The 13,189-nt window shown below is 42.2% G+C and overlaps 1 protein-coding gene across 6 annotated transcripts in view; it reads right to left on the reverse strand.

Annotated features, from left to right (window-relative positions):
• Positions 1–2,564: 2,564 nt before the first annotated feature.
• OSBPL3 (oxysterol binding protein like 3) overlaps positions 2,565–13,189 on the reverse strand; it is a 200,163-nt gene continuing 189,538 nt past the window's right edge. For all 6 annotated transcript variants that reach the window (XM_074379625.1, XM_003935139.4, XM_074379626.1 and 3 more), the window contains one exon: positions 2,565–12,832. In XM_074379625.1, coding sequence (XP_074235726.1) covers positions 12,736–12,832 — 97 coding nt within the window. In that variant the 3' untranslated portion in view covers positions 2,565–12,735. The remainder of the gene's footprint in view (positions 12,833–13,189) is intronic.

Genomic DNA, 13,189 nt, shown 5'->3' on the forward strand with positions numbered 1-13,189 from the left:
TAATAAGTAAGTAAGAAGGATGCATGCCTAAGTGGCTGAGGCTGTCTCTAGCATTCCCGGCAGGACATCCGAAAAGTCGGCTGGCCCTTCTGGCAGGTCCCATGCAAAGTTCCCGCCTTGAGAAATCACAGTCAGGGCCTAGTGTTACATATTAGAAACTTAATTTTGCCACCTGATACATTGATTAAGTGCTGGGGCATTGATACACCCTCGCCAAAGGTCAGCTTATAAACCAGGGTATTTGTTTATTGACTTGTAACGTAGGATGTGCAAATGTCTCTCTAATGGCTAGAAAACTCATGTTTATCATGTGGCACACACACAGAAGCTAGAAAACAATATTAATACTCAGGAAGTTTATTGGTTGAGCATAACCAAGAAACATAACATCCAAGCAAAGGATGCCGGCTGTTTTCTGCCCTTCCCTGTTGGTGCCACACACTCCTACCCCTTAACACACATCCTTCTTGCCTGGATATCTTTGTGGCCTTGCTCTGCCTGAAAAAGGCCCATTCAAAACTGAATGTCATGTTTTCTGTGAAACCTTCCCTGAAATGGAACTAACTCCTCCCCTGGTTACGCTTCTGTGTATTGTAAATACTCTTGGGCGTTACGCCCTCTCTCCCTGCAGTGCAATTCTCCCAGCGAGCATGAACTCCGCAAGGGGCAGAGCAGGATCTCAGCCATCTTTGTCTGCTACCCGGTGGTGGCACGCTGCTGCTTCTGGAGCCCAGCAGAATCTAGAAGAGTGGTTCTGAGTTGGGTGTGAAGAATCGCCGAATCACCTCAAGAATTTGGTTTAAAAAATCATATTCCCAGCGCCTACCCTCAGAAGGCCTCACTCACCCAGGATATGGACCCTGGAAGGACTCTGCATTTTAACATGCACCCCAGTGACCCTGACACAGGGACTTAGGCCACATTTTGGGAAACACTGGCCCGGCCCATGACGTTTCTTCAGCTCTTGCACATATTGATCTAGCAATGGGGAAACTGCTATGTACCAGGAAAAAGGCATCTTTCTCAGATGTACTGTATGGATAGTGAAAAAATCTTCCTCTCTGGTCCCTTTCAAAGAGACCAACATGACCTCCTGCCCAAGTCAGTGTGACCACAGACAGGCAGGAGAGGAGGAGAGCCTAACTCCAGAGAGCTTCTAGGAGCTGTGGGTGCTGGAGCTGAGTCTTAAGGGGGAGCAGATGTGGGAGGAGACACTTCTCAAAGAGGAACAGCATGCACAAAGGCAAGGCGATCTGGGCCGAGAGTAGTTCCATCTACACAGGAGAGAAGCGCACGAGGGGAAGCCATGAGATGCGCAGCTTACGGTAGTCATGGCCAGTGAGTTTATATTCATGACACAGCACCCTAAAAATAGTAAAAAGCCACCTCATTCTCCACTAGGCACAATAATAAACAATTTGTATATATTATGTACAGCTGAGGGCTATACATTATGTATAGTATGTATAGGTTATGTCTGTCTTTCTCAAACGATTTAATCTCAAGGGACCTTCATGCTTTCGAAAACGAGTAGTTAGTAATTGCAGAATGGCAAAAGCAGAGGCCCTGTGGAGAGGATTTACCTCACCTTGAGAAGGAAAAGATCATCTTATTGATAGAAGTGGGAGGGTTCCTGAATAATCCTCCAGTTCCATAAATTAAGAACCCCACAGAGCGTCTGTTTATGTGGGTTAAATCTATTGATATTTACCATATTAGAAATTCAAACAGAAATTTAAAAATATTAATTCATTCAAAATACCAATAATAACCTATTATATGTTAATGAAAACACTCTTTTGGGAGGTGGAGGGTGGGGTCAAGCTTTCACTCTATTATCCAGGCTGAGTTCAGTGATTTGTTCAAAGCTCATGGTCTTGAATTCCTGGGCTCAAGCAATCCAATCACCTCAGCCTACCAAGTAGTTGGGACTGCAGGTATGTGCCAACACACCTGGCTAATTATTTTTGTTTTCTGTAGAAATGGGGTCTTGCTATGTTGCCCAGGCTGGTCTGAAACTCCTGGTCTCAAGCAAACTTCCCATCTTTGCCATCCAAACTGCTGGAATTATGGAAATGAGCCACTGCACCCAGCCCAAAAACATACTTTTAATGAAATACAGCAGCCGGGCATGGTGGCTCACACCTGTAATACCAGCATGCTGGGAGGCTGAAGCTGGTGGATCACAAGGTCAAGAGATTGAGACCATCCTGGTCAACATGGTGAAACCCCGTCTCCATTAAAAACACAAAAATTAGCTGGGCATGGTGACAGATGCCTGTAATCCCAGCTACTTGGGAGGCTGAGGCAGGAGAATTGCTTGAACCCGGGAGGCAGAAGTTGCAGTGAGCCGAGATTGTGCCATTGAACTCCAGCCTGGCAACAGAGCAAAACTCCATCTCAAATACATACATATATATATATATATATATATATATATATATATATATATATATCTGATCTATATAAATGCTATACATATATATGTTTTATATATACATATATAGAGAGAGTCACCAAAACAAAACAAAGAGTAAAGAATAGCTTTGCTTTATATTGTCGCAAATCCAATTGATGTCTAGCTTAAAAGAAGACAGTGGGATTCTCTTAGTTGCTTCTGCATTAACCTGTTATACTCCCACATGTCATGCAGCTTCTGGAAAACTCCACTGTACTCTCATGGAGAAGGAAAGAGGAAGAGGTAAACAGTGTCTTAATATTTTTATGAAAACAGTTGAGGCCTTGCATACCTCTTACATCGGTCTTGAGATTCCCAAGACCACACCCTGAGAACTGCTGGCTTAGAGGCTCAGAGAATTCACAACCTGGCTGTATCAGGTACAAGATTGTAGCTGTAAGCAAGTTACCTACCCTACGTCTCAATTTCTTCCAGTATAAAATGGGGACAGTAAGGCAGCCTTAGAACAGTGTCTCACACATTTATGGAGTGAATGCTGCAGAAATGGCAGCCACCAGCGATCCCCACAACTACCCTTGGGGGTTTACTCCAGTTTAGAACTGAAGACACGGAGGCTCGGAACAGCTGAGCTAGGATTCAAATGCAATTTCTCTCAAAGGCCAAGTTTGTGACTGCAGTGTTATACACACATCACACTGAGGTGTTTAGAGCAGAGAAAGATTATAAGCAGATTAATGATATGACCTGATTTAGAAAAATCACTCTGGTGGCAGCTAAGAGAATGAATGGGTGGAAGTTAAGTCTGCAGGCAAGGAACTTCACAGGTAGGGTGGGCAGGACTTAGTCCCCATGCCCGTGGGGATGAGGGAGGGAAGGAGTCTAGAATTACTCCCAGCTCCTTGTGTGAGATTATGGGTGGTGGAGACATTTACTGAGACAGAGAAGAGAGGAATGGGTTGGGCATGAGGAAGATGATTTCATTCTTGGATGTGTTGAGTTTGAGATGTCCCAGGGGATTTCCACGGGCAGTGAAATGTGGATGGCACAGTCAGGAGAGGTCAGGCGACGCTGCAGCAGACACTGACATGCGTTCTCTCTGGAGGAGAAGCCACAGTTTTGGATAAGCCTGGCCAAGGTGTTTGCATTTCCAATGCTCTCATTGCTAAGGTTCTATGGGCCTGAGATCCAAAGACTAGTTTGCCTTTCTCTACTTTAGTTACAGTTCAGGTGTGTGTTTCTTGGAAACTTGACTTTCTTCTACGATGGGTCCAGAGAGGACTTATCCATGGGCACTGTATTCGTCAGGGTTCTCTGGAGGGGCAGAACTAATAGGATATATGTAAAAAGAACTAATAGGATATATATAAAAGGGAGCTTATTAAGAATTTACTCACATGATCACAAGGTGAAGTCCCATGATAGGCCACCTGCAAACTGAGGAGCAAGGAAGCCAGTAGGGACTCAGTCTGAGTCCCAAGGCCTCAAAAGTAGGGAAGCCAATAGTGCAGCCTTCTGGCTGAAGACCTGATACCCTGGCAAACCACTGGTCTAAGTCCAAGAGTCCAGAGGCCGCAGAACCTGGACCGTGATGTTCAAGAGCAGGAAGCATCCAGCAAGAGAGAAAGATGAAAGCACAGAAGAATCAGCAAGCTGGCTGTTCCTACCTTCTTCCCCCTGCTTTTTCTTTTTTTTGAAACAGAGACTCAAGCGATTCTCCTGCCTCAGCCTCCCTAGTAGCTGGGACTACAGGTGCCTGCCACCACTCCCAGCTAATTTTTTATTTTCAGTACAGATTGCGTTTCAGCAGGTTGACCAGGCTGGTCTCGAACTCCCAACCTCAAGTGATCCACCTGCCTTGGCCTCCAAAAGTGCTGGGATTACAGGTGTGGGCCACCGCGCCTTTTCTAGCCACGCTGGCAGCTGATTGGACGGTGCCCCCCTGAGGGTGAGTCTTCCTCTCCCAGTCCACTGACTCAAATGTTAATCTCCTCTGGCAACACCCTCACAGACATACCCAGAAACACAATACTTTGCACCCTTCCATCCAATCAAGTTAACACTTAATATTAACCATCACAGCCATCTATAGACGGTGCCTCGGGTAGAGTAGGTGTCAGCAAACTGTAGCCTGCAGTTCGAGCCCTGCCTGCCACCTGCTTTTTAAAAACAGACTTTTGTTGGAACACAGCTATGCCCATTCATGTACTTACTGTCTCTGGCAGGTTTGGGCTACAACAGCAGAGTTCAGTGTAACACAGACCACGTGGTCTGCAAAGCCTAAGACAGGTACTACCTGACCTAAAAAAAATGGCAGATCCTTGGGATACAGAACTGTACCTTGAGTTGCAGTTTCACTATTTGTTTTATAATGTGCCAATAGCAGAGTTCCTGACCAGAAAATGCTAAAGAAATACCAACTAAATAAAGATCACAATCTCTCTTTTAACACAAAGGGGTTTCAATATTTATTTAGTCCATAATTCGCTTGTTTTAAACATGTGAAGCACCCCAGTCTTGGGCTGCCACTTGCTGTCTTTCCAGCAATTCTTCAGCCCCATGGCTATCTGCAATCTATTGATTCTACCATCTCACAGTCCCTGAACACACATATGCAATATCATTCTTCCAGATGGCCAAATAACTTCCACTTTTAGGATTAAAAAGAAAAGAATAATTGAGGGCAGATCCTGCAATCTATAGGTAAGCTCCATGAGGGCAGGGCTGTGTCTGTCACATGTCTGGTGTTCAAGAATGGCTGTTGATTGACTGCAAAACATTTCTACCTATTCTTGAGATCACAGAATGGCAGTGGAGAGCTTTCATGATCATCTGTCCATCTGTTGTTGGGGCACGTGAGGTTTGCAGAGGGTAAGTGGCCCACCCAAAGTCTCCCCACTTACTAGAGGCAGGTTCCCCAAGTCCCATCCCAGGGTGTTTTTGTGCCCCGGGTTGCCTGTGTCTACTTCAAAGACTTGAGGAAAACTTTGGAATTAAGATTAAAGAACAAACACTTAAACTTGCAAGGGAAAGGGGTATTGGAATCACACTGTTGGCATCTCATGTTGTGGCACAAGAAGGTGCCCTTGGAAACACAGCAGACACACAGTCAAGGAGTTGTGAGAGTTCGGTCAAGTTGCTTCACTTCCAGTCCTTAGTGCATGCTTCTGACAAACGGGATTGCCTAAATGCGGTTGTTGTGAGGCTTTTGGAGTGGGATTGCAAAACTGCAACTCACACTACAACTCAAATGAGAAAAATATTCTGTCATCTTGTCAATAACTGACCTGGTCCTCATGACACCGTCACATATTGGTGAGCAAGAAAAAGTTAACTGAAGTTGGAACTTTAAACTTTAGTCTAAATGGGTATGAGGTTTCCGTTTGGGATGGTGAAAAAAGTTTTGGAGGTGGACAGTGGTGATGGATGCGCAACAATGTTGAATCTGCTGAACTGTATACTTAAAAATTGCTATGCATTTATGTGTATTTCATCATAATAAAAAAGCAGCCTAATGTGATCATGTAGGCAGTCTGCTGTGGTACTGCACAGTCACTTTTGGAGAGATGACCTCTCTCTTAATTCCTTGGGCTTTGGCCTCACCGTTCCTCCCTAAGATTGCATTTGGATGTGGCGGGGGCGCTGGAGGTGGTGGCTTATGCGATCTGTGGCACAGGGAAGAGCTGAGGTCCTTGGGCATGGTTTCCTTGGCCTCCTCTGCTCCCCTTAACCGCTAACTGCTGCTGGCATCTACTCTCTGACCTTTGTCTCATGCCTCTGGGCTGAGGAAACACCAGATATTTTGACACATCAAAAATTTCATTGTGACTTAAGTTGGGCAGCTGCCTTGTGGCTTATTTAGAATGGAGAGGAACCATGAGTCATGCTGGCTGCCAAGTCCTCTCATGTGTATCCACCAGGCATCACAGGGGAAGGAGGAAACATGGCCCCTACCCATAAATTTCAAAGACAGTACAAAAGCAATAAATGAAACTCAATGAAAATGGGCCCATCATTGTAAACCACATGCCATTTTTGAGGCCCTAGAACAGTCATGAAATTAGAAGGTGGTGTCCCAGCTATGTGCTGATCAGACGCCGATCCACAAACTGTGTGGGGCTATCTGAGTCTGAACTACCTGGCAGGACTTGGTGGTAGTGGTGGCAGTGGTGGGTGGGTGTAAATTACTACCAGGACATTAGTCAAATCTGAGAATCACTGCTTACATCAATATACCTTTCCAGTCTGATATTTGTTTAAATTACAGCAGTTAATAAAGAAGACAGCATGCTCTTGGCTCATTAAAGCCATTACAAAAGTAACAATATCATGGAGAACCAAAGAACTTTTTTTTTTTCCAGACCAAGTCTCGCATTGTTGCCAAAGCTGGGGTGCAGTAGCATCTCGGCTCACTGCAACTTGTGCCTCCTGGGTTCAAGCGATTTTCCTGCCTCAGCCTACTGAGTAGCTGGGAATACAGGCGCATACCACCACACCCGGCTAATTTTTGTATTTTTAGTAGAGATGGGGTCTCACCATGTTAGCCAGGCTGGTCTCGAATTCCTGACCTCGTGATCCACCCACCTTGACCTCCCAAAATGCTGGGATTACAGGCGTGAGCCACCACACCCGGCCCAAGGAGTTGTTTTTTTTTTTTTTTTTTTTTTAAAGCACAGCTGATCATAATTTGACCTTGGTAAAATAAATGGGAGCCGAAAACACCGAACAAATTGTTATCTATTTACTAAAAATGCCTCCAAATACTCAGACATGAACTATTCTGATAAATATAAGGGGCTTATTTTTCTATTTGCCCTGGCTCTACCCCTGCCCCATGCACTGAGCCCCAAGAACTGCACCCTGGGGCTCTCACAGGTTCAGCCACTAGGGGGCACTGCGAGGAGAGCAGTGCCCTGAGGAGACAGAGGCTGGGATAGTTCTTCCTTACCCTGGGCTGAAGTTTTCTGGCAGATGCCTCATGTCACTCCTCAGGAGCTCCAGCTACTGCTGGGGCAGCGCTCGCTTCCCATGTTGCTGATCTCTTGGTGACTTCAGCCTGCTCACAGCCCTGTAAGTAGTCCCTTCATATAAGACTCAAACCATCTGAGTTGGATTCTGTTTTCTGCAGGGGCCCCAACTAATAAGCCCATAAAAAGAAATGCTTTACTGCTGTCGGTGATGTCCTGATGTGCTAATCACTGACGGACATGAACTGTGATAATGTTGGTACTTCACTGGTATGATTAGAAAATAATCTGACTAAATTTTTAAACTAATGGCTTGGAACTTATGCCTCCAAATTGTATTGCCTTCTCAAAGCTGACAGCTTAGGATGTTTCAATACCAACATGTTAAAATATTCTGAGGCTGCCTTTAAAGATATTCTTTAGTGCCCCTAACACATTATTTTAAATAATGGTGAAAAACGATCCTCCTTTAAGGGCAGAGTTGATTCAGTTCAACAGGCAATATCACAGTATGCATAGGGAAATTGGCAATAATTTCATTGCCAATTGGCAATAATTTCATATGCAAATTCTACTAATTGTTATCCAAATGTCTTTTATAGCTTATTTTTCCTTTTAAGCCAGGACCCAATCAAGGTTCATGAATTGCTTTCGGATGTCTCTTTGTTTTCAGGGATGCAGAGACGTGACTTTATGTCAGTAACTCTGCAGTCTAGTGCATTGTGTAATACCATTAATATATCAAGGGAAGCAAACAGAATTTTAGAGAGTGCTAAGGGTGTTCCTGGTATTGCAAAAGGCACAACTCAGGTATGAGAGATGAGTTAATTATTCATAAGGACGATCATGTTGGTTTAGTCGTCAGCATTTTCCTGTTTCACAATAGGACACACACGCACACACACACACACACACATACACACACAGACACACCCGTGAACAACATGGGTTTGAGGTGTATGGGTCCAATTGTACTCAAATTTTCTCCTGCCTGTGCCACCCGTGAAAAACAAGAGCGACTCCTCCTCTTCCTTCTCCTCCTTTGTCCTCATCGTCATCACGTTGAGTAGGCTAAGACCTTTACTGTCACCCACTTCCACTTAGTATCAGTATATGTATTTTATCTTCTTAATGATTTCCTTCATAACATTTTTTTCTCTAGGTTAATTTACTGTAAGATACAGTCTATAATACACATATCATACAACAGATGTGTTAATTGCGTCATTGAGAAGGCTTCTGGTCAACAGTGAGCCAACAGTAGGGAAGATTTGGAGGAGTCAAAAGCTATACATGGATTTCAATTGCATGGGGTATTGGCACCCTAGCCCCTGTATTGTTCAAGAGTCAACTGTAATATTTGCATAGCACACTGGAATCAACAGAGGGTCTCCTGGGGCGGAGGTGTCCTGCCTGGGGCTCCAGCTGCCTCAGTTCTCTCTTCCAAGGGCTGAGGGGGATCTACAATTGTGGTGTGCCTTGGAATGTTAGGAGAAAAGTCTGGTGACATTATGGTTTCCAAGTATTTTGTAGCCTGGGGTATTCTTATCTCCAACCCCCATCACTTTCAGTAACCTGGTGTGATCCTCCTTCAAAGAGTCCCGGCAAGGGTCCTATTCTGTTCCCTTTCAGCAGCCACATAAACCCACTAACCTGGAAAAACAAAGACAAAAGTAGCCTTTTTTCCATGTTATTTATTCACATTCAACTAGCTACATGAGGGGGATAAGCAAATTAATAGGAGCTTTCTGGGAGGCACATAGGTATGGATAGAAGGGTGGGATTAAAACAGAAAATAATTTTCAATGGTTAAGTGGAAGATTTACAAATATCCATTTAAAAAGTATCCTCTGGATTAAATAATCAGAAATAAAATAAATTAGCCACTTCTGATCATTGCATTCCCCAAACCAAAGTCTCTGAAAATGGTTTGCACTCTGGACTGCCATGATTTGCAGATATTTACATGACACGGGTTTCCAACACAGAAAAGTGGAGACCAACACTCATAACAGATAATTAGAACAATGCAGAGGAAAACTGAGCAAATGAAAATAGCTATCATCTGGTAGCAAAAATAGATTTATGCCGATGTTAATATCAAAATCAAAGACATTCAAACAAATTATGCCAATACATTGGAACCATTATTCCTAAGATCATAAGGCCAACTTCTTATTGCTTCTACTTATAACTAAAAGGTCTGTGGAGATTCTATGATAGCCAGAAGGCATAACTTACAGTGTGTGTAGTGGGCCTACATCAAAGTTCAACAGCCAAGTAATTTATTATTTTTATTTTAGGCTTGACATCATTAACAATAGAACAAGATCACTCATGATAAATCTGGAGATGGAGAATGAGGACAGTGCTTGAAGCCCAAGCAAATGACTTACTGCAAGTAATTAAAGCAGAACATGAGAAGAACAGCGGCCTAAATGAAGTAAACATTTACAAAATATTAGTCTGAATATTCCCCCCCAGGGAGTCTCACAGGAAGCACAAGACAACTGTGGGGCTGTTAGGGCACCCTGGGTACTTCTCGCCTTCAAGTGAACTCCCATCTCTTTAGTTAGGACCAGAATCCACCTGGCTTTAGGAAAGGAACTACATGGAGAAGCTGCACTGAGGCTTCTATTATTAATACATACCTATGACTCAAGGGGATACCAGCCGTGGGGTGCTCAGGGGCCTGGGGAGGGAACTGATTGGCTCTCCTGCTACACTGGAGACTGTTAGCTCATTTCTGAGTGGATTTCCTGCAGTGTGGGGTAGTAGATAGCTATGACAGGAACATCACCTGAAGTGCAGGGTGGTGGTTACCTGCACAAAATCCCATTTCCAAGAATTTCTGTGTATTTCACCAGAAATTTTGGATGGAATAAGTAGGGAAAAAAAAAAAGAGGTTAAAACATGTAACTCAAATGGGACAGTGATTAGTATTATTTAACCAGGAGATTTAAATTCCAGAAAACTAAATCGTACGTTGGTTCTTCCCAAATGATGCCACGTTTCTGTTTCTTTCTTTTAAAACCATAAAATGTCCTACAGACACAAATTTGGTGGAAAGATGATTTTCAGAAAAGGGACAGAAGGAAAAAAGAAGCCATTTCCCCCTCAAGACAGTTTTAAGCTTATAATATCAGAATGCATCACCAACCTGTTTAAATTTCAGAAAAGCCGTTTGTAGATGCTAGTACTGACTAGTTAGATTTTAAAATCCGCACATAGTTCTGTATCATGTTTTAATTCATCCCCACCCTCATCTCAAATAAGATGACTAGGGAGGTGATATTTAGTTCTGTTGTTCTTGGGACGCTAAAATAAAGCATAAGGGCAACTGAAAGAATAACATTAGGATAATTAAAGAATTTCCAAATGCCACATGACAATGCTACATCCCTGCAGGCTGTACATTTTGTTTTTGTTGCTTCTTGCTTTTTTGGGCCAGTCTCTGGAGCAGGCCAATTTAACAGCCAATATTACTAAGATTCTACATTTACCCACACATTGTGGAAACTACATTTGTTTTCCCCTTGAGTACCCTCAAATCTACAGCCTGCTTCCTCATGTCTGTGAGCAGAATTTGAATAAATGCTTGCAATGAAAGGAACAAAGCACACGCCAAAGAATCTGACTGTGTCATTCAACTGTTTAGAAATGGAAATGATACTCACATTGTGTTCATCTTGGCATCCCGATAAAATGAATCCCATATTTAATGAGTTGTTTTAAAATGCCAGTCACGCGTGGATTCCAGAAGGCTACAGATCCACTTTAAATAACTCCATTTTGAAAATGCAATATTGGACAATATTGGTTATTTGGTGTGACAATGAAAAATCATGCATTCTTTTCCTGTAATTATTTTACTCTTCATTCATAACATTTGATATGGTCTGCATGTAAGTATCTAAAAGTGTTTTCTGGAGAAATTTTTATGCCACATCATTATACTTGATATTCCATAGGACTGCTATGGACTTGAGAATAAAAGGCTTAACAATTAGGCTTTGGTTTTAATGTCATCAGGGCAGAAGGTGAAATTGCTTTGATAACACAATTCAACTACTACACAAATTATATTATTGTAAATTGAAATAACACATTTAAGATGACAAAGTTTCCCCTTTCAGTAGTTATAATTTGTATTATTCAAGACTGCTGCAAAACTCACAAAAGAGTGATATGGATAACAAGAAAGTACAGGAAAGGGGTAAGACACTTACTTAAAGCTTTGCCAGAACACAACACAAAGCAAGAACATCAATTCTCTACATTTGTCTATAAGGCAGATGGCAAACTTTTTATACAAGATCTAAAATATGGTGCTTATTAAGAGGTAGAAAATACTGAAACAGCATTTAAGAAAAACATGTTGCGTTATTCAAAACAATCAATTATTTTGCTAAACTTTTACAAAATCAAACTGCTGTGTGGAATAAACTACACGTTTTATATTAAACTGGGACATTCTATACTCAGCAGGGATGTGATCAAACAGAGGGTCAAGAAACTAGGGTTGGGGTGGGAAGCAGGAAACAGTCTCTTAACTTCTCAAGGATTCAGCTCTCACTGAGGAGAAATTTCCTACTGCCTCTCTGGGATGCTATTACAATATTTAATTAATTGGAATTTTTTTCTCTTAATAACGACAGTTTCTCTGAGCAAGAGAGTACACTTTTGCATATAAGGCAACAGAACTATAGGGAGAAACAAGTTCAAATGCTTCCTCTTCAAGAAGGTGCCATTTTCGTCTTATACAAAAATATACATTCCATTAATCTTATATCCTCTCCCTAACCACTAAAATGCAAATGAAAATATTCTTCAGACTCCAGCACCAGCAGAATTGTTCTGTATGAGCAATTCAAGAGCTGTCTGAGGCAAAAAGATATCTCAGCTACCGAATTAAACTTCGGTAGCTTATGCGTGGTTGAGTAACCATGGGTATTCTTATTTCTTAATGCACCTGGGAGAGGTTGATTTTTTTTTTCTACAACATAATTTTATAAGGCATAAATTTAGTTGGAATTTTCCCTAACCTTTGGAAAATTAGTGTTAAAGCTTCTTTTTTTTTAACCCACACATGAACATTCAATCTTTCATTTTTATTAGTTTACATATAAAAAGAAATATCAAGGTGTTCTACATTCATATAAACAATCAGGGTAACATTTGAAATTGTAAAGAAACCCATTGAGGAAAATATAGACTTAAATAGTTACAACGCTAAGCTAAGCACAAGTGATCATCCTAGAGTATCTTTTAAATATATAAACACAGGTTTGTGCTGCTTCAGGAAGCAAACACAGGAGAAATACACTAATGTTATCTTTCTTCTTTACTTTTTCACCACAAGACAGGATGGTCCAGTTTGGAAAAACCAAGATCTTTTCTAAGTTCCAAATAGGTGCCGTTGCTCACCCAAGAGTCATCGATGGATTTCCTGTCAAAGAGGAAACAATTTCTTGCAGACTCAAAACCAGCATCATATTCTCAAGTCTCTTTCTTTCCTAACCTCCCTGCTCTCCCCATCCTCATTCCCACATGCATTCGGCATCCCAGTATTGGGACTGGAAATTCTGGGAAATGAAAGTCTGGAAATCATTTTGTTAATCCCCCTACTTTTTTTTTTTTTTTTTTTTTTGAGACGGAGTCTGGCTCTGTCGCCCAGGCTGGAGTGTAGTGGTGTGATCTCGGCTCACTGCAACCTCTGCTTCCCAGGTTCAAGAGATTCCCCTGCCTCCGCCTCCCGAGTAGCTGGAACTACAAGAATGCGTAACCATGCCTAACTAATTTTGTA

Source organism: Saimiri boliviensis, chromosome 10, assembly GCF_048565385.1.
Source record: "Saimiri boliviensis isolate mSaiBol1 chromosome 10, mSaiBol1.pri, whole genome shotgun sequence".
In the NCBI taxonomy this organism is placed as follows: Eukaryota; Metazoa; Chordata; class Mammalia; order Primates; family Cebidae; genus Saimiri; species Saimiri boliviensis.